Consider the following 26,240-nt stretch of genomic DNA (forward strand, 5'->3'; position numbering starts at 1 on the left):
AAGAAGAAGAAGCTGAATAGTGTCCACTCACGCATTGAAGGTCCAGTTAATCTGAACAAAGAGTTAAATCACGCGGGTTGTTAGCATGTGACAATGTCAGTCTTACAATTTGACCTTTTAAAATGGTGGGAAATACTTGCAGGAGGAGCTTCATTTGACAGCAAGCAGTGATTGGTTGAACGTCATATACTCTTCCTCCTCTCTCTTAAATAAGCATCATAATTCAGTACGCCTTCTTTCCCGAAATAGCCTGCATTGGGATGCCGGTAGTATAAAGTTTTTAGGGAAAAACAATATCCGCTCTCATCCGAGTTTTATTCAGAGGGCCGCTTTCGTTTGTGCTCATATATGGCAGAGGAGGTTTTGATAGAGCCTAATGGGAAATCAAGAGGGGTAAGTAGGCCTAATTTACTTTACATATTAGGCTATTATTATTATTATTGTTATTATTATGAATACATTCAAATGCTGCAGTGTCTAATTTCTGACGCGACGTTGAGACGCAAGAGTTATGAGAGAGAGAGAGAGAGAGAGAGAGAGAGAGAGAGAGAGAGAGAGAGAGAGAGATATTCAAAACATGATAAAACATGTTTTCTCTAGATTAAAAGGCTCTCTCAGGTCATGAGACATCTGGGGAATTCATTCGCATTGACATGGAGAAATTGGCATTATAAAGAAATATATATTTTTTATTTTGTAAGCGTGATCGTTTGCAATGCCTTTATGCGAGCTCCTGCAATGTCTTCTCTATAAAAGCTGCAACTAATATAAACCCAACTTGGGAAGTGCATATTGCCTGTTTATTTATAGCATTTCTCCAATTTAAAAGTTATTGTCTTAGTTTTGAGATAACATATTCTAACTAAGAAGAATTAGATTTATGCATGCGTCTATGAGCTAATGATGCCCAATTTCGTTAGCATGTATACTGTTGCCTCAGTTACCTGTACCAACACTGCTCTTTCTCGGAGTTAAATATCTCTGCCCGCCCCTATTTTATTTATTGCTAAATAATGCCACAGCCAATCAGCCTGTAGAATGGCTCACCCTTGGTTTGTGCTTTCACACTTCTGTGAAGGAACAGGAAGCCCAACATTAGAAAGTTTCTTTAGAGATTCTATAAATTAATTTATGGCTCAAAGGTAGTGGTCCAAAGTGTCTTTTATTTGGCATTTGTCTCGTCAAATAAACGAGAACTTGACCATGTAGCATGCATATTCGTGCTTCATGGTTGCATAGTAAATGCTCCCATGTATTTAAGCGAGCTGCAAACTCTCTAGGAATTTAACAAAATGGCTGCAAGAAAGGTGTCATCAAAGAACATAACATAAGTAACATATCTTGTCAGGCAGAAAAAACTAAATTGTTTATCACTGTAGTAGTAAATGTATATATTTGTAAACAGGACCCACAGCCCTTTCACATTGGCAGTTTAGTCAAAACGGAGCATGCATGGTTTACATGAAAAACTGGTAATGTGAAAGCTGTCATGCGGACCTGGATGCAGTACACTGGAACTAAATTTCCCATTCATTTTCTGTGAAAGGATTAAACATTTTTCAAAAAAGATACTCCAGACCAAACGCAGAGATTAATCACAACATCACAACTTTTTTTTTTAAAGCAAAAATATGACGACAAAAGTATAAGGCTGTATGCTGTAGGTACCCGGACTTTATGCGAAAATAACTCATGCCAACAAAAATCCTAACTTTTAAAAAGATAAACATTACCTTTTTTAATGGAGTTATTGAAATGAATGATGTAAACACATTATAAATAACTATAAGAAACTATTGACTCATAGTCATTGTTTACTGTGAAATTTTCTCAAAATATGAAAGGTTTATTGGTATACTGTTATGGCTCAATTGTAAGTTTTATTTTTTATTTTTAAATTCCAGAACTCTTGTGAATCTTGTGAACTCTCAGCATCTTGTGAACATCTTGTGCCTGATGCAGAAAAAGCTCTCTTACTGAGAACCCTGTTCTCTTTTTGGGCCCTGTGACAAGGTCCCATCCATACAATTTTGCGTAAATGTAACCTCAGATCTCATGAGAGACATCTCATGAACGACAACCTTCATGCTTTCAGTTTTCCAGTTCTTCCATCTCCTGAAGCTGAGAATTTCTTCCACTTAACTGCTTTCACACTTTTAGCAGGTTGTGATAGTGTTGAGAATTTTGTTCATGCGCAGGATAATTATTGTAACTCAGTTTGCCTGGGCAGTGAACACCCATGCCAGATCTAGTCATGGTCTACTTTCACGCTTATGCAGTCACATGCTAAATGGATCAGCGCCAGAGTCCAATACTTCAGACTCAGTGTACTGTTTTTAAACAAGTTAACACGTTTATGCTTAAAGTGTGATTTTGTACTCCTGATAGAACATTCTTACTTCATTGTCCATGTTTGTTGCAGTGTGTATTGAAATGCAAATATTTCTGTAATCTACTCATGCCTATACCATTGCCAACAACAGCATTGAACTCCCAAAGCTGCTTATAGGGAGAATTTGTGATTAAAGAAAGGTCTGTTCATTTTCATATAGTTTCATATTCTTACCAAAACAGCTTCCTTGTGGGGGGAAAAAACACTCATGTTAGAAACATATAATGTGCTTAATCTAAGTGCTAGACATCATCTGAAAAGTTTAAATCCAAAAACAGGAAGGAATGTTATTAAATATTGTTGTCTGTCACATGTTTCTCCAGCATCTAACCTCATCCCTGTTGGCAGTAGCGTTCCTCTCTTCCTTTGGGAGCTCCATGCTCTATGGTTATAACCTTGCTGTGGTTAATTCTCCTGCTCAGGTGACTGACACCAACAAACACGTTTTCACATAGCCTCACATACAGTAATACCGTTTTTTTTATGCAGCTGGATTGAATCACTTACTTGCTGAAACACTGAATCACAGTTTGTTCACTTCTTTTCTTCTGATATTGATTGAGGGCTTTTTAATATGCTCTTAAAATGTGCCCTCTGACATAACGTTTAATTTGAATGAAGGCGATTTAAACTATGACAGATGTCAATAGTGCTACACAAGTGCTAAATAATATGAAATAATTAAATCTTCATTACAGTGAAGGCTTGAAATGGTACATACTTTTGCCAACAAGTCACGAGTCCTGACTTGAAGTATGAGAGCGTGATCGTACTGAAAGCTTGTGCAACTGCAGCTTGTGAAAGAGTAATGGAGAAGCTCAAAATGTATGCCATAAATTCATGCTCATTTACATGTAGATTAAATAAATATGACAATGGCAAGAAAATGGTAAACAATATATATATATATAGATTTATATTTATATATACACTGTCTGCACTATGTAATTTTGATTTGCTATCATTCTTTACACTATCATTCAATTACATAATACTAAAAAGTGGCCAATTTTATTCAAATTTGACTGCAAACAACTGATAAATTGTTTTGAATTAAGTGTGTGATATAAGTTAGTAGAAATCATTTAGGCAACTGAATCTCATATTGCCAGCAGCCATATCACCCTGTAGCCCAAGACCGGTTGCCCACTGAAGCTAAGCGGGGCTGAGCCTGGTTAGTACCTGGATGGGAGACCTCCTTGGAAATCCAGGTTGCTGGTGGAGGAGGTGTTAGTGAGGCCAGCAGGGGGCGCTCACCCTGTGGTCTGTCTGGGTCCTAACACCCCAGTATAGTGACGGGGACACTATACTGCCAAAGAGCGCCATCCTTCTGATGAGATGTTAAACCGAGGTCCTGACTCTCTGGTCATTAAAAATCCCAGGATGTCCTTCGAAAAAGAGTAGGGATGTAACCCTGGCATCCTGGCCAAAATATGCCCAGTGGCCTCTGTCCATCATGGCCTCCTAATCATCCCCATATACTGATTGGCTTCATCACTGTCTCCTCTCCACCAGTAAGCTGGTGTGTGGTGGGCGTTCTGGTGCAATATGGCTGCCGTCACATCATCCAAGTGGATGCTGCACATTGGTGGTGGTTGAGGAGATTCCCCCCTTCTATGTAAAGCGCTTTGAGGTCCCAGAAAAAGCGCTATAAATGTAACGAATTGATTAATTATTGTATCGCTGCCTACATATATTATAATAGTGTAAGCATGAATGGTAATGCCCAGACAAGCTGTATATGAAATGTATATTAATTAAGAGCTACCCAACGTCATTTTTTCTTTGTATTTGCTTTTCTCATAGTATATAAAGGACTTTTTTAACCAGACCATTGTGAGGCGGAATGGGTCAGGAGTGGATGAAGAGACTCTCACGCTTATGTATTCAGTCACTGTGTCTATATTTGCCATTGGAGGCCTGGTTGGCTCTCTCACAGTGGGAATGCAGGTTACCAGATTTGGGAGGTAGAGTCTACGGTTTATACATAAATTACACTTAATACATTACACAGCTTCAAGGCTAAAGTCTTATAGCTGCTTGAATGTTTTGCGCATCTTCCTAATTTGTAGGAAAGGGACACTGGTACACAGCACAGTTCTGGTGTTTATCGCTGGAGGGCTGATGGGCTTCAGCCGATTATGTGGATCTCCAGAGATGATCATCATTGGGCGCTTCATTACAGGGATACATTCAGGTAATTCATTTCATTTAAGCCAAGGCCTTTAATGCCAAAAATTAAAATTAATTTTCAAGTCACCATTTACTCACCCTCATGCCAAATTCAAAATCTATATGAATTTCTTCTTTTCTGTGGGACATAAAATAGTTTTTTTGAGAAAGTTAAATTTTTTTTTTTTTTTACTACATGTGGTCACCAAAACAGTTAACATTCTTCGGGACGTAATCTGGCCTAGGGTGCAATATCACCTTACCCCTCGAGAGCTCCACTCCCAAACAAGGAACACTTGCGAAAAACTTGCATCCATCGTTCCCAGGAATAGATCGGGGAGACACATCTACACTTCTTTGATATTTTTTTTCCAACTCCTGCTCTTACCGGATAGAAACAGTTTTGCATACAAAGTGACAGACAAAGCAGCTTCTAAAGACAAAGAAGCTGGTGACACTTTTGCGCAGGTGTTATTTATAGACTTGATCGCGCTTGACATTGCGTCACCTGACTTCGTCCTTGTCCAATGGCTTGGCGTGTATAGACTCTGGCTCATACTGAAGCCATTCGCATAGCGTCAACACCATGACGCAGCGTCACTGTTCCCTTCGTAAAATGTATACTTGACTCTGTCTACTTATAGGATTTGAATTTTCCCCTTAGATTTCTAGTACCATCAGTAATATTCATCTTATGTATTTTTCTGCCGTACTGATATGTGCTCCTGATGTGCTGCTGTAGGAATAGCTCTCAGCGTTGTGCCGATGTATCTGGGAGAAATTGCTCCAAAGAATCTCCGGGGCTTCCTAGGACTCGTGCCCAGCATCTTCATCTGTATAGGAGTGTTTATCGCTCAGATTTTAGGACTCCATGAGATCTTGGGCAAGGTTGTTCCTTTCTATTTCATTTTATAATATTTGATTATCTTTCTCTGTTATGAATATTTCAGATTGATATATTTTTAAGATTTGTTGTACCAGCATGTTTTGTCATGTTAAACAGAGCTGTTACTGCTTTGATTTTAGTCTTCTTATCATTATCATTTGGTTGTTCCACACAGGAAGAGCACTGGCCTCTGTTTCTCTCCCTAGTCGTGGTGCCTACGTTCATTCAGCTCATGTTGTTGCCGTGGTTTCCAGAGAGTCCGAGATATCTGTTGATGGAAAAGCGAAACATTCATGCCACTATCACAGGTAAAGACTTTTCTCACTTAAAGAAACAGTTCACCCAATTATCTAAATCATGGCTGCATCCGGAATCCGGGACTTCCCTACTATTTAGTAGCTGAAAAAGGGTAGTATGTCTGAATTCACAGTATTTCTAAAACAGTAGGAGAAAAGTACTCTGAATTCTGCAGCTTTTGGTGAGATTCTGAAGTGTGCACACTTTACTTTCCCATGAGGCCATTAGAGAGGATTTGTGAATGGCAGTGAAGCGACCCAACTAATGCTGGTCACATGACAATGACAAATTGAGGGATGTTGTACTGTACGTCCGGATTACATTCATGTTACACACATTCATACTATGTAGAATGTACTTTTTAGTGGTCACAAAGTAATTACTAATTCAAGAGTACCTACTCAGAGAGTATGCAATTTCGGATGTGGTTCCATCAGGACGGTGGATCATGTTGTTCCAAATCTGTATTTCTTTCTTTTGGAACACAAAAGGTGATTTTTTTTGAGAATATAATGAAGATTATCAGTGAATAACAACATTTTGTCTCACAGAAAGCTATAGTCTAAATTCAGAAGATTTATACAGCACATAAGTTGCCTGGACTAGTGTGATGATACATTTATTGGTGCTTTTGTATCAGTGCCCATTCATTGTAATTGCATGGAAAACATTGACCACTGCATCCTCTGGTGTGTCAAGTTTGAAACCAAAAAAAAAAAAAAAACTTCTGTGAAAAGAATGGATTCTGGAAATGATTCTAAGGGTTTCCTCTCACTTCACTGCATTAAAGCTGATTTAATTGTGTTGGAGGGATTAGTGGCCAGACCAGGAGACTCTCATAAGATTAAAGTTATTGTCCTTACTGTAATCTCTTCAGATAATGGCGCCATTACAAAGGCCCATCAGTCATAAAGCAGCTACCAGGTGGAGAACTCACTGACAGCAAAGAATGTGACAGGATTAGAGAAGCGTAGAAGTAGAAACAAAGACATTTCCATACAGAATTATGATAGATTTGTGCATAAGGGGATGATTTTGATATTGTCATCATGGCAAAATGTAGCTCATAATGTTATGAGGCTCAACATCATGGTTTATGCTGGTATAGTGCTGGTTCAGCTGGTGGACCGGCATATTCATGCTGTTTTCAAGCAAAACGGAGTTGTTGAATCTGGTTCACAGCATGGTCTTGCAGTGTTAAGTGCAAGTAGGCCAGCATTGAAATACTCCGCAATGGTGTTAACTTTTAAATTTGCACATGGCAAAGCATATTAAGAACACCACATAGATGTATTAACAACATTAAAAACTTGATTTTTACCACAGGGGGACTTTATGCATACTTCTTTTTTCCCACATGGATGCTTTAGTCCAAAATGATCTGTTGTAATCTGCTGTTCTGATTCTCTGCTGTTCTGACATGATCTGATGAGCCGATACTCTTATATAATGACGCTCAGATTCTGATTCCTCTTTGCAGCACTGAAGTGGTACCGTACTAAGTCTAACATCCAGGCTGAGGTAGAGGAGATGCAGGAAGAGCAGCGCTCTTTGTCGTCAATGGACACTGTCTCTGTATTGCAGCTCATCAGGGATCCCTCTGTTCGCTGGCAGCTTATTACAGTCATTGTGGTCAATGCTGGGATGCAGCTGTCCGGAATCGATGCGGTGTGTGTTTTTAACAGTGGTACTGCTTATGACAATTACCATAAAATGGCAATGACGTTATTTGAGAAAATAAACTGGACCACCTGGCTTCTATTTCTAGATCTGGTTTTACACCAACACCATCTTTGAGAATGCCGGCATTCCTGCTCCTCAAATTCAATACACAACCGTTGGCACTGGAGCCATAGAGGTCATCGCTGGACTCGTAGGGGTGAGAACACAATGATTGACGTCAAAGGCATACCGTAATTGACCCTTCGCATGGAGCTTGATTGACAGGTGATCTGACCAATCATACTTGGCCATCCGCCATTTTGTCCGACAAAGCAGTCAGGAGGGTTAGTAGATTAACATGAGATGATTTGAACTTGAAAAAGCGGAGTGTACTGACGCCTTTCCGCGGTTAAAACAACATTCCTTCTAATGTTCATTCATGTTTATTTGATGCTATAAATGAACTAGAAGGAAGAGATGATCGGTTCACGAGCAGCTTTAACTGATGCTCTACTGCGATCTGTCAGACACCTTAAAGAACCACAAAACGATATTTATTGTTTAAATTTCTTTAAAAAAATTACCAAATTTGAAAGGTGAGACTTTGTTATATGTTTAATATCAAAAGTAACCTGGTCTGTCAGCGTGTTGTCAGTGTCCTCTCTGCTCCGCGATGTATTTTTCACTGCGTGAGAATCATAGACAGTATATGGTGTGGCGTGAGAGCGGTGTGGCCTGTCGGACATAGCGACAGTAACTAAGTGGGATGGGTCTTTGCGAACGGTCAATTATTAGGAAACCATGTTACATTGTTTTTTGCAATTGTGATTGTTCTGTACATACATATGTGACCCTGGACCACAAAACCAGTCACATGGGTCAATTCTTTGAAATTGAGATGTATGCATCACCTGAAAGCTGAATAAATAACTTTCCATTGATGTATGGTTTGTTAGGATAGAACAATGGCCTATTTGGCCGAGATACGACTATTTGAAAATCTGGAATCTGAGGGGGCAAAAAAATCTAAACATTGAGAAAATCGCTTTTAAAGTTGTCCATTTATGTTCGCGATCGTGCTGCAAATAAATGTTTTATATATTTACGGTAGGAAATTTACTAAATATCTTCATGGAACATGATCTTTACTTAATATCCTAATGGTTTTTGGCATAAAAGAAAAATCGTAAATTTCTGATCCATACAATGTATGGTTGGCTATTGCCACAAATATACCCGTGCGACTGGTTTTGTGTTCCCGGGTCACATATTAGGTTCTGTACTGAGCGAATAGCAAATTTAACCTTTGATAATATTACTGGCTCTTAAGTAACGCTGAGTAATTCATAATCTGATTATTCTCTGAATGTTGTCCAGTGCTTCACCATTGAGCGTGTGGGTAGGAGGCCTCTGATGATTGGTGGCTTCAGCTTTATGGGCTTGTGCTGTGCTGGAATCACTTTCTCCCTCATGTTACAGGTAATTATGATCACCAATATTTACTTACTCTTGTCTCAATGACCTCAAGAATTTTGACACCTAAGTATTAATTAGTTATTAATTATTACTATAACTAATTGTATCTTACAAAATTTACAAAGTGTAGCAAGATTTATCTTGTGAAACCACTTAAAGTAAAACCTGAAATCACCTAAAAAAATGTTTTAAATGTACAAATGCAGAAAGTTTTATGTGATGGGTAGATTTAGGGGTAGGATTAGTGTAAAGGGATATAATATACAGTATGTACAGTATAAAAACCATTACGCCTATGGAGAGTCCCCACAAAGATAGAAAAACCGTGTGTGTGTGTAAAAACAAGTCTCTTCTGCTCAAACCATCATTTATATGATCGAAAAAGCAATAAAAGCAGAAATAGTGTGAAATTGTTATGGACTGCTCCAAGACCTAAAGACATGCAGGTGGATGTAATCACACGTAATGATTCCAGGCAAAGGTTTATGGGAAATGTAGTTCATGATGGAATCAGGGGGGCAGTGTTTCGGAAGACATTAGGCTTGTTTGAGATGCGCCTTGCCTCGCCTGAATTGTATGCGAGAGTAGGCGGCTGCAGTGAGGGGAGGAGTGAAAAAAGCGCAGGCAAGCCGGACAGTTCTCTCTTCTCACAGTGGATCTGACAGCTGTGAGATCAAAGATGGATATCGCGGGATTCACGGAATTAACGCTCGTGCACAGTGTTGGTAATAAACTGGATGTAATTTAAGTTCTGTTGCTTTTATATGAAAATAAATATAATGAACAAGACACCCAAAGCACTTATTCTATCCCACTCCAAATAGGCTACGTGTTTATCAATCATTTGTTTCTTTACTACAGACGTGTTTTTATATATGGCCTATATATATATATATATATATATATATATATATATATATATATATATATATATATATATATATATATTTTTTTTTTTTATATATATATATAAAAATGACATAATCACATAATCCATAGAGATCGCACTGTCAGAGAGTTTGGGAATACTTACACATAATTTATACACATAAAAACACGAAATCAGAGTTTTAAATTCAAACATTTAAAAAAAGAACAATACATCACGGTTGTTTAAACCAATGAGCATTAAGCTGTGTCGTCAGCAAGTCGTTTCCCATCATGCTTTTGAACCGCGCAGTCGGTGGAGAGCAGGGCCCTGTCCCAAATGGCGCACTTGATGTGGACTTTCGGTCTCGTGGACTTAAATTGCGCGTGCTCGCTGAGTCTACGAGTCCGTAGGCCATCCCATTCATCATTTTAACGCTCTGAAGTGTGCTCAGCAGCGCCCCCTTTTGTACCCTTGAAGCGGTCTTCCGCGAAGCCCGCATGGATGCAGGCTTCACGCACTTTAACTACCCAGGAATCCTTGCGAATTTGCGAAAGGCCAATCAGACAACGAATGGGAGGAGCTTTGACTCATGTTAACATGGATGAGAAGAAAATATTTAAGTGTAAATATCATTATTTTTATAACCTATGTGTACATTTTGCCAGTTATTACCTACAGTTTATACAAACATTATGGTCATCAACCAGTGGTTGATGTCTCAAACATAAATATAAATATATATTTATATTTAATATAAACATAAATAGCGCACTGAATAATAGGCTACGATCGCATTATGCTTAATTAAATAAATATAACCGAATGTCAGGGCTTTACTGAGTCATATGTAAATGTAGAAATATAATATTTAAACAACAACCGGACCGTCTTCCTATTTCCGGCGTGGCGATCGAGTCTGTCCCAAAAATACCTCTCAATGCGCCCTCGTGGACTCGCACCAAGGGCCCTATAGGTCTGCACTACATGACGTCACCAAAGTGTGGACTCTGAGGAAGTCCACAAGTCCGGAGTGTGCCATTTGGGACAGGGCCCAACTGCGCTCCACTGCAGAATCCGACAGGTGTGCCTTGCGCTCGCGAGAGATTTTTGACATACGTCAGCATGACATCAGAGCCAGGCGGAACGCAGTCGGACACATTTCTAACCGGCATGCATCTCGCGGTGATCACCGGTGATCGGTTCTGCGCAGATTTTGCTCATCTCAAACAAGCCTATTGAAGCCGACCTGGGCGCCACCATTGGCTAGCGGACCCCCACCTGCTGTTAGCATTCCATTGACTCCCATTCATTTTGGCGTCACTTTCACAGCGAATAACTTTACATCTGAGGCGTTTAAAGACACCGTTTGTCCATTGTTTATTTCTAAAGAAACACGAAAATGTATAAAAGGCTCCATTACCTTGTATCTTACGTTATGGCCCGTAGAAGCAGTTTTTGTAAAAATAGGCTAACGATTGCGTCATACCCGCGCGACTCTGTCGCACAAGTCGAAAAATTACCGTATGGACAGGCAGAGAAGCTCGCAAGCAATCGGGAGGACGTGGAGGCATAAAGTCAAGGGAGAAGCCCATAGAGAGTGATAAAGTTGCTCCCGCTGCTAGCTCATGGACAGCTAATACTCACGCTCTCCGTCTCTGCGAGATTCGGAAGGGAATGATTCAGATTTCTCTCGGCACAGCTACTAGAAGACCTACAGGTTGCTCACGTCACATCTACGTCGTCAAGCTCAGTTTGAGCCTGCGCAGTTCGCCTTGCGATCAGGAAGTGAGTGCTTAATTGACTTCACTTCTCTCTGTTGAAACCAGGGGGGCAGTGTTCCGAAAGACATTGAAGCCGACCTGGGCGCCGCCATTGGCTAGCGGACCCCCACCTGCTGTTAGCATTCCATTGACTCCCATTCATTTTGGCGTCACTTTGACAGCGAATAACTTTACATCTGAGGCGTTTAAAGACACCGTTTGTCCATTTTTTATTTCTAAAGAAACACGAAAATGTATAAAAGGCTCCATTACCTTGTATCTTACGTTATGGCCCCGTAGAAGCAGTTTTTGTAAAAATAGGCTAACGATTGCGTCATACCCGCGCGACTCTGTCAAACAAGTCGAAAAATTACCGTATGGACAGGCAGAGAAGCTCGCAAGCAATCGGGAGGACGTGGAGGCATAAAGTCAAGGGAGAAGCCCATAGAGTGATAAAGTTGCTCCCGTTGCTAGCTCATGGACAGCTAATGCCCACGCTCTCCGTCTCTGCGAGATTCGGAAGGGAATGATTCAGATTTCTCTCGGCACAGCTACTAGAAGACCTACAGGTTGCTCACGTCACATCTACGTCGTCAAGCTCAGTTTGAGCCTGCGCAGTTCGCCTTGTGATCAGGAAGTGAGTGCTTCTAATTGACTTAATTTCTCTCCGTTGAAACCTATGGGGTCGCTGTGTCCAGTTTATATACTGTCTATGGTTGAAACCTATGGGGTCGCTGTGTCCAGTTTATATACTGTCTATGGATGGAATGGCAAAGGACATGGGAGGAGTGCCCTCTGGTGGTCATAATAGGCACTCCGGCTGTCAGGCGTGACAGAAATATTTTGTCAGGCGTGATAGAAATATACAGTCTTCATGTCACATGATCCTTCAGAATATAATTACAAAGCTATTATTGTTAAAAAACCATGATGGAAACAACATTTATCTGATATAGAATTATTTCATAAGAATTTATGTCTTTATTTAAAAAAATAAAATAAAAATCAGTTTAATGCATCCTTTCTGGGAAAAAAAATATTACTGACCTCAAACTTTTTAATTTCTTGTTTTTTTAAAAATATATTTTGATCTCCTGTACTTTTGTCTTTGCTTAGACCCATTTACCCTTTATGCGGTACATCAGTGTGGCCTGTGTGGTTGGAATCATCGCTGGATTCTGCATTGGGCCTGGTGAGGATCTCACTGAACAACAATTTCAATTTTTCTCATTTTCATGCCTTCATGTACATCTTACTCTTACAGCTTGCCCTTTATATTTGTTTGTTTTAAAGAAGTTATAATTATGGAATGACATGGTTTAATGCACTTTTTACTTGTATATGCATGTCATTATGTACTGCTGCAGCTAATTATACAAATTCTAAATGTAAGCCTTTTATTTGATAGACTAGTGTAGTGTCACTTGCAGGTGAAGGAGAATGTGTCTTTTGTTTGCAAAAGAACATGTTGAGTCATGTACTATGTATATGCTACATAACTCATAATATAGTTGTGTTGCTTTTTAAGTTACTTAAAATATATCTTATTAATATTACTTTGATGCTATTATGTTTGCTCCCGCACAGCTGGTGTTCCATTCCTCATGACAGGAGAGCTCTTTACACAATCCAATCGACCTTCTGCCTACATTGTAGGAGGATTTCTCAACTGGATATCAAACTTCACTGTGGGATTTGTCTTTCCGTTCCTTCAGGTACGCCTTTTCTTCAGGGAGCTCGCTGTATATTGTGGACAGAATGCAGTTCACAATTTCTTTTTTTGCAAATCATGCTGTAAGCATGCTAATTTGAGAGACACGTTTGTTGTTCATTTCCAGGTTAAAATGATAGATTTTAAGCCCAGATTTGCATTGTATTTTAGATGTCAGCTGGAGCGTTCTGTTACCTGGTGTTCTGTGGTGTGTGTGTGGGGGTGGCAGCCTACGTCTACTTCATCATCCCTGAAACAAAGAACAAAACCTTTGTGGAGATCAGTGAGATGTTCGCCTCAAGAAACGCTTGTGAAATTGAAAACCAGCCGCTGGGAACCAATGACCAACTCAAGCTCAAAAAGATGAATGGGTATGGAGCACTAGTGTGTGTAGATGTGGAAAAAATGGACAGAATAGAGAAATAGTTGTGAAAAAGAGGGCCGTGTGCTGTGTTCTGGTGCTACAAAACACTGTTCCGAGTGCTGTGAGAATGTGATGTTTTCATTTAAGAATTATTCTGAGTATTTACTACAAAAGCACCATTAAAGCAGCCCATATGATTTGTACAATGTAGCGCACTAGTCCTATGGGATACTTTTATGGTACTTTTGTTTGCAGGTCTTTTGAAAGTCATACAATAGTTTGTGTGGTGATCAGACAAACTTATCACGTCTATCTGATAAAAATGGAGCCTTGATGGAAATCAACAACATCAGACATCATTGCTTGACTGCTAACCAAATGTCAAAACTGCCATAAAAAAAATTAGATGCCATATTTGAGAGTTCATTTGAAGATGTCATAATTTATTGAAAGCTACAAAATTGCATTATTCTCCACATTCTCACACAAAGCTATTGTATGCCTTCAGAAGGCTTAGAATAGGCTATAGAGCAAAAGTCATATGGACTACACTACTGTTCAAAAGTTTGGGATTTAACTTTTTTTTTGCAGCTCTGCTGCATTTATTTATTTATTCAAAATACGGTCTATTGTAAAATATTATTACAATTTAAAATAGCTGTTTTCTATTTTAATATATTTTAAAATGTGATTTCTTCCTGTGATGAATTTACAGCAGCCATTACTCTAGTCTTTAGTGTCACGTGATCCTTTATAAATCATTCCGATATGCTGATTTATATGCCCTAATAATAAACATTTATTATTGTCAATGTTGAAAACAGTTGTAAAAGTTTTACTGTCACTTTTGATTAGTTTGTTCTTTGCTGAATAAAATTAATTTATTTCCACAAAAACAAAAAACAAACAAAAAAAAGACACTAAACTTTTGAATGACAGTGTACTACCTCTATGGAGTTTGTTTGGGGCGCGACGGCTCATAGGCACCATGAACCTTTTAGTATAGTAAAGAATCATTTGTAATTTGGTAATTTAGATAAAAATCTAAAAGTGTGTTCCATAGAAAATTAACAGCATATGGGTTCTGATTCCACATAACTGTCCTCAGGTTGCATCGCAGGGAACTGTTTCTGTATTGCAGGTCTCTTTGGATAAGAGCACATGAGCTAAATTACAAATAACCAAAGAATTTGTCAAGTGCTTCTTATTTGGTTTGTATATTTAAAGATAAAGAGGATTTCTATTCCTCCTACCTGATGAAATCTGTGACCAGGCAGGTACAACATGGCTAAAAGTTTTAATATGACTACTACTACCACTGTCTATTCAGTAGTTTTAATCGCAGCCTTATTAAAGTTAATGTGGTGGTCATGGCCAAGATCAGGCAGGACAGGTAGTGGACAGAATGAAAAGATTTATTTTATTCCAAAAAAAGAACAACAACAACAACAACAAAATGATATACAGGGGCAGATGTAACGAAGATCATTTCCAAACAAAGTCCATTTTTTGATCCAAAGTTTTTCCAAGTTTTTGATCCAAAAATCAAAGACTTAAGATGGAAGTTAACTGAAACTATAAATTAAACAGACCCAAATAACAAAGTAACAACAAAACAAAAACACTAAGATCAGCAGGTCCCGATGTTACTGTGGCTGGGCAACTCTGCTCCAACAAACCTCTGCTCTTCCCAACACTGCTGAAAATGCCTATATAGCTTCTACCTACCACACAAAAATAGAGGTAAATTAAAAAAGAATACTTTTCCAAATAAACCCTAAACAACAATAATACTGAATGAAGTTAAATTTCCTCTGGAACGGCACAAATTGGGAGACTGAAGCATCGCCTATCCCTTTCCCTCACACCGGACCAGAGGAATCTAGAGTTAAACGGTAAAGAGGAATATAAGGAGTGTGACTGTGCACCCTTCTGTACATTCAAGACTTAATAAACTGTTAACTTGTTAACTTCTCCTGTGTTTTTTATCTTATAACAAAAACATATTACATTTAAAAATAACCTATTTAAACCATGGTAGAGGCCAAATATGTGAGGTGGGCTATGCACCCGTCATACTTAAAGGGATAGTTCACTTTAAAATGAAAATTCTGTCATCATTTACTCACCCTCAAGTTGTTTCAAACCTGTATTAATTTATTTTTTTCTGCTGAACACAAAGAAAGATATTTTGAAGAATGTCAGAAACCAAACAGTAGTCTGTACCCATTGACTTCCATAGTATTTTTTTTCCTATGGAAGTCAATGGGTACAGACTACTGTTTGGTTTCTGACATTCTTCAAAATATCTTTCTTTGTGTTCAGCAGAAGAAATTAATTAATACAGGTTTGAAACAACTTGAGGGTGAGTAAATGATGACAGACTTTTAATTTTAAAGTGAACTATCCCTTTAAATAATGATAACCAAATTAGAACAATACAAGTCAAATATCTGAAAAGCAATATACATGTATATGAATGTGAAACTACATTGTATATATATATATATATACATATGTGTACCGGTGTATATATATATGTGTTTATGAATATAAACATACTTGTCTGTACTGTTACAGCTGAAATGTTGTTTTCAAGTATTAATACAACAGCTGTTTATTTAATATTTATGGTATGTGTATTAATGAAAGACCACAGTATGACATGTGCAGGAAAAACAGCAGAGGGCGTCCAGGACATAAATATGACCAGTTTCCTAAAACTGGGGTCTTCCCCATGTGAAGGACTCCCTCCCTAAAAAAAAAAAGGGCAGCTGTAATACGAAAGATCTGAGAAAAAAGAAAGTGTGATGATATAAAGACCACATGGTGTTTGTAAAATGAAATAATATTTATTTATATTATTTTATATTCGTCAAAAGAATTGATAAAAAATATATTATCTCGAAAATATTATCTGCAGTATTAGATGTATAAATCAGAAGAGAAACAGTTTGTTTTATTTAAACGTATAGAGATATAAACCAAATTTTCCACAGACCCCATGGGCATCCCTTCGTGGCCCCCTTGGGGTTTCCGGACACCATGCAGTTTAAAAACCTAAATGAGTTTTCAAATGATCTGTTAGGGCAAAAGAAAAAAGGACTCTACCAAGGAGAGGTGTTATTCTTTCCCTCCGTTTATTTATTTATTTAAGAGATTTTTACATAGTCTATAAACATGCACACAAAACTGAACTAGTCTGCACAGAATGCAAGCCTCATCATCACGGGGAATCATTATCCAGCCCCTCAGGTGACAGGAATGGCAGAGTTGTCACCTGATCACCTTGTACCATTGACATCACTCTGAGATTCGGGTGGAGTGTCCATGCACGTCTCCTGCTGGGCTTTGAGTGACAGAGCGGCAGATACAGAAAGAGTTTGATGATCGATGAACACTCCTCTCAGTTCCACCCGAGACATGCAAGAACACACTGTCACTGACAGATTGTGTCAAGTGTCCACTAAGCTCTTATCACTTACATCAATCCATCCGCCCTTCGCCCCTACTAAACGCACACACACACACACATGCACACACCATCTCCCCAAATCCCCCACCCATTCACTGTCAAGAGTACCAGCACATACCAGTCAGGTGCTTTCAACACTTGAAAAACTTGCCATGGAATTCCAGCTCTGTCTTATCTTTCCTGTATGGCACAGCATGTTTTTCATACCTGTCTAAGCTTCCTGTGACTCCAGACATTTCATCCACAGGAAACCCTGGAGAGCCAAGTCTTATTTTTCATACAGTTAGGTATTTTTGCTGAAAAAACAAAACAAAAAAGATTTCTGCACACAGAATTATGTGTTCTGTTATTTGTGGATTATGATGTTTCTCTGATAAATGGAAATCATTATTATTATTGAATTATTATATAATTAATATTATTATTTTTATAATATCTGTCTGGTGGTCCCAAGTTCTGAGGTCTCAGTGCTTCCAAGTACGGTGGTCCAAAGTTTGGAGATCTCTGTGCTTCCAAGTCCGGTGGTCCCTAGTCCAGTGGTCCCAAGTCTGGTGGTCTTAGCGCTTCCAAATCTGGTGGTCACTACTAGTACTGTGGTCTCAAGTCTGATGATCCCAAGTCCAGAGGTCTCAGCCCTTCCATGTCAGGTGGTCCCTTGTATGTTCTCAAGTCCAGTGGTGTCACGCTCAATGGAGGTCCTAAGTCTGGTGGTCTCTGCGCTTCCAAGTCCCGTGGTCCCTAGTCCAGTGGTCCCAAGTCCAGAGGTCGCAGTGCTTCCAAGTCCGTTGGTACCTTGTCTGTTGGTCCCAAGTCCAGTGGACTCAAGTCCGGTGGTCCTAAGTCTGGTGGTCTCAGTGCTTCCAAGTCCAGTGGTATCCAGTACAGTGGTCCCAAGTCCGGTGGTCGCAGCGCTCACAAGTCTGGTGGTCCCAGATGTCCCTCCATCGGTGCTGCCTGTGATGGTAAGTGCCTCTGCACACACGTCTGCATCTCCCTCGGAACTCCCTACCTGTCCTATCATGTCATGTCCTGTCATGTAATGATTGATGATGATGATGATTATGATGATGATTATTATTAGTATTATTAGTTGGTCATTTCTATTACTGTTTGGATTTTTGGTGATCCATAGTTATGTCTGTCTGTGAGTGTGTGTGTGTGTGTGTGTGTGTGTGTGTGTGTGTGTGTGTGTGTGCGCGTGTGTGCGCGCGTGTGTGTGTGTGTGTGTGTGTGTGTGTGTGTGTGTGCTAGCATTCTTAGGTGATTAACACATTGACAGTCCCAAACTGGTGCTGTAGAGCGACTGTGTATGTGTACAGATAATAGAGATGATAGACGCCTGAAGAGGGACAGAAATGCCCCTGGAATGTGCCAATCTGTGCCAATCTCAAATGGACAGAACATATTTTTTTTTTAAAGCATTCCCAACTATTGGGACACGACCCAGCAAAAATAAAAATAAAAGATCTCATTGTAAATTTACATGTGTAAACTGTGGAGGCTGCAGGGTTGTGTGCCATTCCGAAATAATGGCAATTACTTTTAAATTCCAGTATAATTCCTGAAATTGAATTTAATGTGAATTGAGGTATCAAATAGTACACAGAACTGAAATTTGAATTTAATTGGAAGGAAATAGAATTAAAATGAACTGAAATGTAAAAAAAAAAAAAATTCCTCTAAGATGTGGCCAATTTAATTCAAATTCACACTCATGAAATTAAAAAAAATCTTTAATTCTGAATGTCTCTTTATTTAAAAGTTGCTACCAGCATTAGACGGCTTAAGAAGATTCATAATTTTATACACTACAGGTGTGGTCTTTATAATGGAGCAAGGTGAAGAATTTAAAGGATGGAGTGAAGATGGGGTCAGAGGAACATGATTCTGCAGGGTTTGTGGTCCCCTAACACTCTTGTGGTTGTCTCCCACCCAGATGGGGGTCACGGTGTAAGCTGGGGTCACATTTAACCCCCTTGCCACACACACTCATGTACAGCTTCACCTCTGTGACAGACAGATGATTAGTTCTCCAGGCTGGCTGTGGGAAAGAGGAGTCCTGTTTCCATGATGAAATAGCTGACTTTTACAGTGACTTTTACAGTTGCAGTGAGACTGATGCACCATGGGATATATGGAGGACTGGGGATGCCAACAAACTAATGTCATACCAAATACCAACCAAAACCACCTAATATTTATCATGTCAGATCTCTGTGTATCTCACCTTAACATTTCAGTCTCTCAGAAAAAATGACATCAATTAAATAATGACTATCAAGGAGTATTTTAAGGTAGTATTTTTTAAATGTTTTCTTTTGCCATGGACAGCCAAATATGACTACGGAACACCTTCCTAAAATATAAAGGCAGCCATTACATTTTAAACTGTGAGAACTAATTTGTTCAAAGTACACATGTACAATATTATGTGGCAAATATTCACTGTCTATTGGCACTTTAAGAGTTGTGTTAATCCTGAAATGAAACAATAGTGTAGCAATAATAATAAGTGCTGTTCATTCATTCATACATATACATACATACATACTGTACATACAATCATACAAACATACTGTACATCCATCCATACAAACATACTGACATAGGCCTACATGCATACATACAAACATACTGTATACACACATACATATATACATGTGTTTCAGTTCTTATTTGTCGGTTCTCGTTAACATTTGAGAGTTTGGTTATGGTTAATCCTTTTGTTAAGTCTTTTCCATTTATCTTCATCTTGCCATCTAAATACATCACACCTCAGCTAAACCATGAAAAAATGTCAAATTCTAAAATGTATTATTAAATAAATGTATTGTTTATTATTGCTTTCATTACTTATTTATTTACTTACATGTTTGTTTGTTTGTTTAAACATTTTTGTGAAAAAACAAACAAACATCTGTTTGTGAAATGGAGTCATGTTGAAAAATCTTGTTTTAAGGGAGCAAACGATGGATCTGAGGACAGTAAGACTGAGGTACTGTGGGTGATGTTAAGGTTGAAGAGAGAGATGCTGCAGCCGGCTAAACCTCAGCATGGTAAAGTAATTAGGCTTGGCTTTGATGGGGACTAAACAAACATTACCGCTCTCAACACTGCCCTTTTTTCCCCTCTCATCCTCTCCGCGATGAGTTCCCTCTGAAACGCTGGCCAGCCGAATCCCTTTCTGTTTTCTCGCTTTGTTTTGCATGTGAGTGCACACACACACACACACACACACACACACACACACACACACACACACACACACACACACACACACACACACACACATGCTATTTCTCCCTGTCTTGCTCTTTTTTTCTGTAGAGTCTCTGGAGACGTGTTGCAACTTTTCTGGAGAAGCAGGTGAGTCAGAACGCCTAATTTGCAGATTCTCTGATCTGTGTTTCAAATTTGGAATTGACATTTGACATATAAAGTCTGCAATGGATTTCTAACAAAATAAAATCTTGACATTTAAAGAAAAAACAGGTGGGTTATAAACCTTTTCTGATTTCTCAATATGTGAGCAGTTGAAGTCTGACAAGTGATCTAATGAGGTACCTAAATCCTCCAGCAAACGTTCAGGGTTTGTGAATGTTTCATTGTAAATGTGCTGCAGTGATCTTCTATTCTTTTAGTCTTAAGTTGAATTAATATTCAGCTATAACTGAGAGTTTCTGGTCCATTGGAACACAAGCCAACAGAGATCAGTAGAGCTCTGATTCAAGTTTCCTATCAATCGCCATATGTCTCTCAACACTAAGAATTCTGCCCCCCCAAAAAAGGTAGTTTAAAAGTCCAAGTATTAGGGTCAAAAGCGAGCCATTTCATCTTTGGCTTTCCGTCTTTTTTTTTTTTTTTGGATGAAAGATGATATAGCAGGTAGTGACAGGGTAGCAGTGACCCTCTCCAGAGCGAATTCCGTTGTGGGAGGTAACACTCCCATATAGCAGATATCAGCCATCTCTCCCCCTAACTTTGGACAGACGACGGTTTTAGTAAGCCCAGGACCTTGTACATTTATATTCAGACCATTTATACTGTATATACATGTACATATGTTTCAGGTTTTGAGCAAATGGGATTTCCACCACACTAACCGTACTAAAGAAAGCTCTTTCGGGAGGGGTTTTCGAAGAAGTTCAAAACTCGGAAACATAATCGTACTAGACTAGAGGGTCTGATCGATGATGCACCTGGGACAAAAATGTTTAGGATTTAAAAAATCATTTCTATCTCATCTTTCAGAGGCCTAAAGCTGTTTTAGGAGCAGAGAGATAGGGAGCATGAAAGAGGCTGGAAACGCACAGATGGGAGGAGATGAAGAGCAGAAAGTCAAAGAGAGAGAGAGAGAGGACAAGTGAAATAATACAGAGAGGGAGAGAAAAGGGGGGATGTGAAGAGAGAAATGGAGAGGAGAGAGCTAGAAAGAGAGAGAGAGAGTTAGAGAACGGGAAAGAGGGAGAAAAGGAGAGTCTCTGAGGTCCACTGAATTTCCTCTCTTTCTTCTCGTCCCTTTTTCAAGCCTCTTTCCCTCCCAGGTCTACACAGCTGTTTGGACACCAGGGGCCACTTTTCTGCACCCAGATGAAAAAGAGAAAGACTCAAAGCAAACTTGCAGGTAGGCCTGCAAAAGCAATCGCTTTTCTCCAGCCCAGAACAGAAAAACAGAAGAAAGGGGGAGCAAAAGGCACAAAAGTGTGTGTTTGCTTTAGTGTGTGAGTGTAAGTGCGTGCATGAGGGAGACCACATGCACGCCCTGTACCAGGAATGATATCTGCTTTTATTGACTTTGTTAAACCGTTCTCAATGCTACTTCCTATGTGTTTACAAGACAGTAAATCAGATCTCATTCAGTGGAATGGAGCGCCCGTGTCAATGGAAAAACCCCTTGGCGGAGAGAAGAGTAAAAGCAGAGACCAGGAGCGTTCTCAACCTGAACTATCCGCTACCTTGGCCTGACTTAAAGATGCTGGCAGGCAACACTTTCCAATAAGATTCAGTTTGTTAACATTAATGCATTTGGTGAACTAACAATGAACAATTAAGTAAGCATATTAAGATGATGAATGGCTGACTGTACATTATCTAGCTTCTCACACAGCCAATCATCAAATAAAATGAACGATAATTACTGTAATTCCTGAATATTACCTGTTTTAAAGCTTCCATAAATATTTACAAATATTGTACAGTACAAAACTTTTGGCATTGCAACAAGACCAATGATGTCAGTCACTGTATGCCTAATATTAATAGCCAACTAAAGCGATGTCATTTTCAATAGAATCTTTCAATGAGATGCAAGATCATGCCTGTTGCATTTGTATAAAACAAGAGATATGAGAAATATAAAAGTAACACAGGTTTCAGTTACCCAGAGAAATGTGATATACAATATTGCCATGGACGACAGTGACTGGTGGGTGGTGCGGCTATCCAATCAGGATCGAGTTTTCTATAGAGCCGTAATCTGCTTGTTACAAAAGGCCCACTGAAGTGTATTAAAATGCTTAGCATTATTCAATGTGTTGAAGTAATTTCCACTGAAACGGGAAGACAGGGTGGGACATATCGAGCAGCTCCTCCCCTTTTTGAAAATAGCCAATAGCGCTTCATTTATTTCACAGCTCGGCCGTTGTGCTCGGCAAAGCCGCAGTTTCCTCCTAGTATCCTCCATTTTGCTTTAACATATGGCATTCTGTGCAGAAATCAAATGAGTCCGTTTTGTGGTCTGCGCCGACTCGCGCATATGATCTGCTCTGTGCTATTGTGTCACTAGACCGGAGCAGACTGTGCGCGCGCTGTGGCCCGCGTGACACTAACGTGTCTCCATCCCCTATATATTGCACATATGTGCCAATCATGTAGAAAATAGTAAGTGTATGAAGAGTGACCGATTTCAGACGCAGCTTCAGCGTCTATATAGGGGGCAGGACATTTTTGATTCTAGAAAGCATTTGATTGGACAGAAAGTCTGTTGAGCAGCTAAAGTAGTAGTAGTAGTAGTTGATGTTTATTTTGAACATGTAAAAACAAAAACAAAAATATATATACATATACATATATACTGTATACACATACATATATATATATACACATACACATTTATAAAACAAAAAAAATATATATACAGACATGCATACATATACAAACTTAAAATCAAAATAGCAGCTAAATAAGGTCATGTACTTCTCATCACAATCTTCCAAAATTATTGTAAGTAATTCAAATTAGAAGTTCCCATGTTCAAAAAGGAGCAGGAAGAAGTTCATAACAAACTTTTCAAGTCCTACCCCCTTTCTCTATGTCTATCCTTTAGTTACATACAAAACAATTTGTTTCTTCTTTAGTTCTTTTATACATACATCTTTTCATACATCATATATCTACCTACAGTTCACATAAACCCATGCATTCACATAAATACAGATGTATAGATACAAACATACACCCGCATTTAAATGTTTTCCCCTTTTCTTTTCTACTTTCATTTTCGTATATCTTATTCATTTCCCTCTATCTATAGCAGATCAAATAATAACACCTCCATACTAAACTTAATTTGTAGACCAATGAACCAATATACAATACTTTCACCTCGAGTCCTTTTCGTATCTATTTAATATATTCAGTTTAAATAGTCTTTTAAATTTACTTATTGTTGTACATGATTTCATCTCTTCATTGCAACTGTTCCATACATTAACTCCTTTGGTTGTGATACAGTGATATTTAGAATTTGTTCTTATACATTGCTTTTTAAATACAAATTTTCCTCTTAAGTGATGTTTGCTCTCTCTCATCTGAAACAACCCTTGAATACTGTTCGATAGCTCTTGATTATTTATTTTGTACATGATTTGTGCAGTTTTGAAGTCGACAATATCTCTAAATTTTAGTGCTTTTAATTTAATAAACAGTGGAGTAGTTGGTGCTCTATAAGTGGTTTTATTTATAATTCTTAAGGCTCTCTTTTGAAGGATAAATATAGGTTCAGTGTTGGTTTTGTAAGTGTTTCCCCATACTTCCAAACAGTAAGTAATGTATGGCAGTATGAAGGTACAATACAACGTATACAATGTTTGTTGATTTAATAGATAACTGGTTTTATATAATATAGCAATTGATTTGGCTATTTTGGCCTTTATATAGTGTATATGTGGCTTCCAACATAATTTTTCATCAATTATTACTCCCAGAAATTTAAGTTCTTTTACTCTTTCTATTTCAATACCATTTATCATAAGTTTTTTATTTAAGGTTGTGTCACGATTACCAAAAATTATAAATTTAGTTTTACTTAAGTTCAGTGTTAGCTTGTTTGCATCAAACCAGCTCTTCATCTTTTTTAATTCATTTTCCACTGTATCCAAGAGTTGTTCCAGATTTCCCCCAGAGCAAATTAAATTATCATCAGCAAATAAAATGGTTTTCAGTATTTTTGACACCTCCCATATATTATTTATATACAAATTAAACAACAATGCACAGTGATGTCATCAAAATCGTTGATCCCCATGGCGGAAGTGAAAGACTGTACGTTTTGAATGCTTATATCTTCAAAATGCAAATATTATCATTGTTTTGGAGTACACTAGCTTATAGATAACAGATAGGCTAACATATTTATACTAAAAGCCAAAAAAAATAAAAAAATTCATGGAGACTTACCATTTCCAGGACCAAACACTCTATCAGAAGCCAAAAGCAAACAACAAAGGGTGCTAATATACACTTACGGTGTGCTGCAATAGGTTACTTTTTAATTTTTTTTTATTATAACCTTTATCAATTCAATTCAATTCAAACATTTGCTTTATTAGCATGACTGTAAATAATACAAAATTGCCAAATGTTTATCTTCATACTCGATATCGCTTAAAAACCTCAGGCTATTCATTCCTATTATAAAAGCTTGGAAGAGCCAGGATATTTTTTAAATATAACTCAGATTGAAGAAAGTTATATACACGAATGGGTTGAGGGTGAGTAAAGTATTGGATAATTTACATTTTTGGGTGAACTATTGATTGGATTGTTGTATAATTGCTGTGATCTGAGCAGGTTGCTGAGCAAGCAATATTACGAGGGGGAGATGCATTTTGGATTAAAGATTATGAGGGCACATTCATGTAAAAAAAAACAAAAAAACATCAGTTTTGATTTCATGGACACTTTAACAAATTGAACATCATTGCAAAGTGTTACCGAGATCCCTAATCTGCACTGCCCTTGAAAAGAAAATTAAGAAAATAGAAATTAAATGTAGGCCTCACAGTCTAATTACAATTATGGGATATCAGTAACTGCTACGATAACCTTTGTAACCAATAAGGTACCAAACACAAGTCTGAACCCCCTTTTTCACTCTCACTGAACATTTTAACAGACAGTTCCCTTAGATTAGCTTGTTGTGCTAAAAGCATTAACACATGTCTGCTATCCTGGCAGTTACAGTATAATTACGTCTGGATTCAGTGTGTTTAGAACAGTCTCTGACAGCATGTATCATCCAAAAGCATATATTGTGTGTGATTAGCGTAACTGGATGACACCTGTGATCTGCCTCCAACTTTGTTTCCACATTCAAGGCACATTCCGTTTTATTTTCCTCCATGGTGTCTACCTTTCCACCACTCTCTCGCTTTAGTGGTGTGTATTTTTATGCTTGGCATTAGATGGAGTGAATAATACTTTACTTAATGGAGTGGGCTCATATTAGCTGCTTCAGACATTTACTCATTCCCCTCTTCCTCTAAGAATAACCAGAGATCCCTGTGCCAGGGTTCTTGTTTCACTCTGTCGTTCTATTTTATTTTCCTGCTGCTATTTAGAAGGACAGGGACAATGTTTGGAAGAGCATCAACCACTCAATGACCAGATGGCATATGGAAGACCTGGACCAGACCTGGTTAAGTTTGAATTAAAACATGGCTGTGATATTAAAATGTACCCTCGGGTTCCCACAAACTTGACAAAAGCATGACTCTTGGTTAACCACTGCTGAATTATTTTGGCTGTTTGACCACAGAGAGATAGAGTGAGGGAGAACAAGAAAGAAAACAAGCTGCTCACCCTGAACAGATTGTTGTAGAGGGTGTTTAAAAGCTGTGAAAAAGACAGGGTCAATTAAAGGAGACAATGTTCTGTTATGTTATCTACAAATTA

At 38.4% G+C, this 26,240-nt stretch overlaps 1 protein-coding gene across 1 annotated transcript; it reads left to right on the top strand.

Annotated features, from left to right (window-relative positions):
* Positions 1–232: 232 nt before the first annotated feature.
* slc2a15b (solute carrier family 2 member 15b) lies at positions 233–15,558 on the top strand. Its single transcript, XM_079617085.1, has 12 exons — positions 233–393; positions 2,716–2,814; positions 4,199–4,359; positions 4,465–4,589; positions 5,307–5,452; positions 5,626–5,758; positions 7,228–7,415; positions 7,516–7,626; positions 8,787–8,888; positions 12,633–12,708; positions 13,104–13,231; positions 13,399–15,558. Exons 1-12 carry the CDS (start codon positions 349–351, stop codon positions 13,651–13,653), a joined length of 1,569 nt encoding a protein of 522 aa, XP_079473211.1. The 5' UTR covers positions 233–348; the 3' UTR covers positions 13,654–15,558.
* The last annotated feature ends 10,682 nt before the right edge of the window (positions 15,559–26,240 follow it).

This window comes from Phoxinus phoxinus, assembly GCF_949152265.1.
Source record: "Phoxinus phoxinus genome assembly, chromosome: 6".
NCBI classification, from domain to species: domain Eukaryota; kingdom Metazoa; phylum Chordata; class Actinopteri; order Cypriniformes; family Leuciscidae; genus Phoxinus; species Phoxinus phoxinus.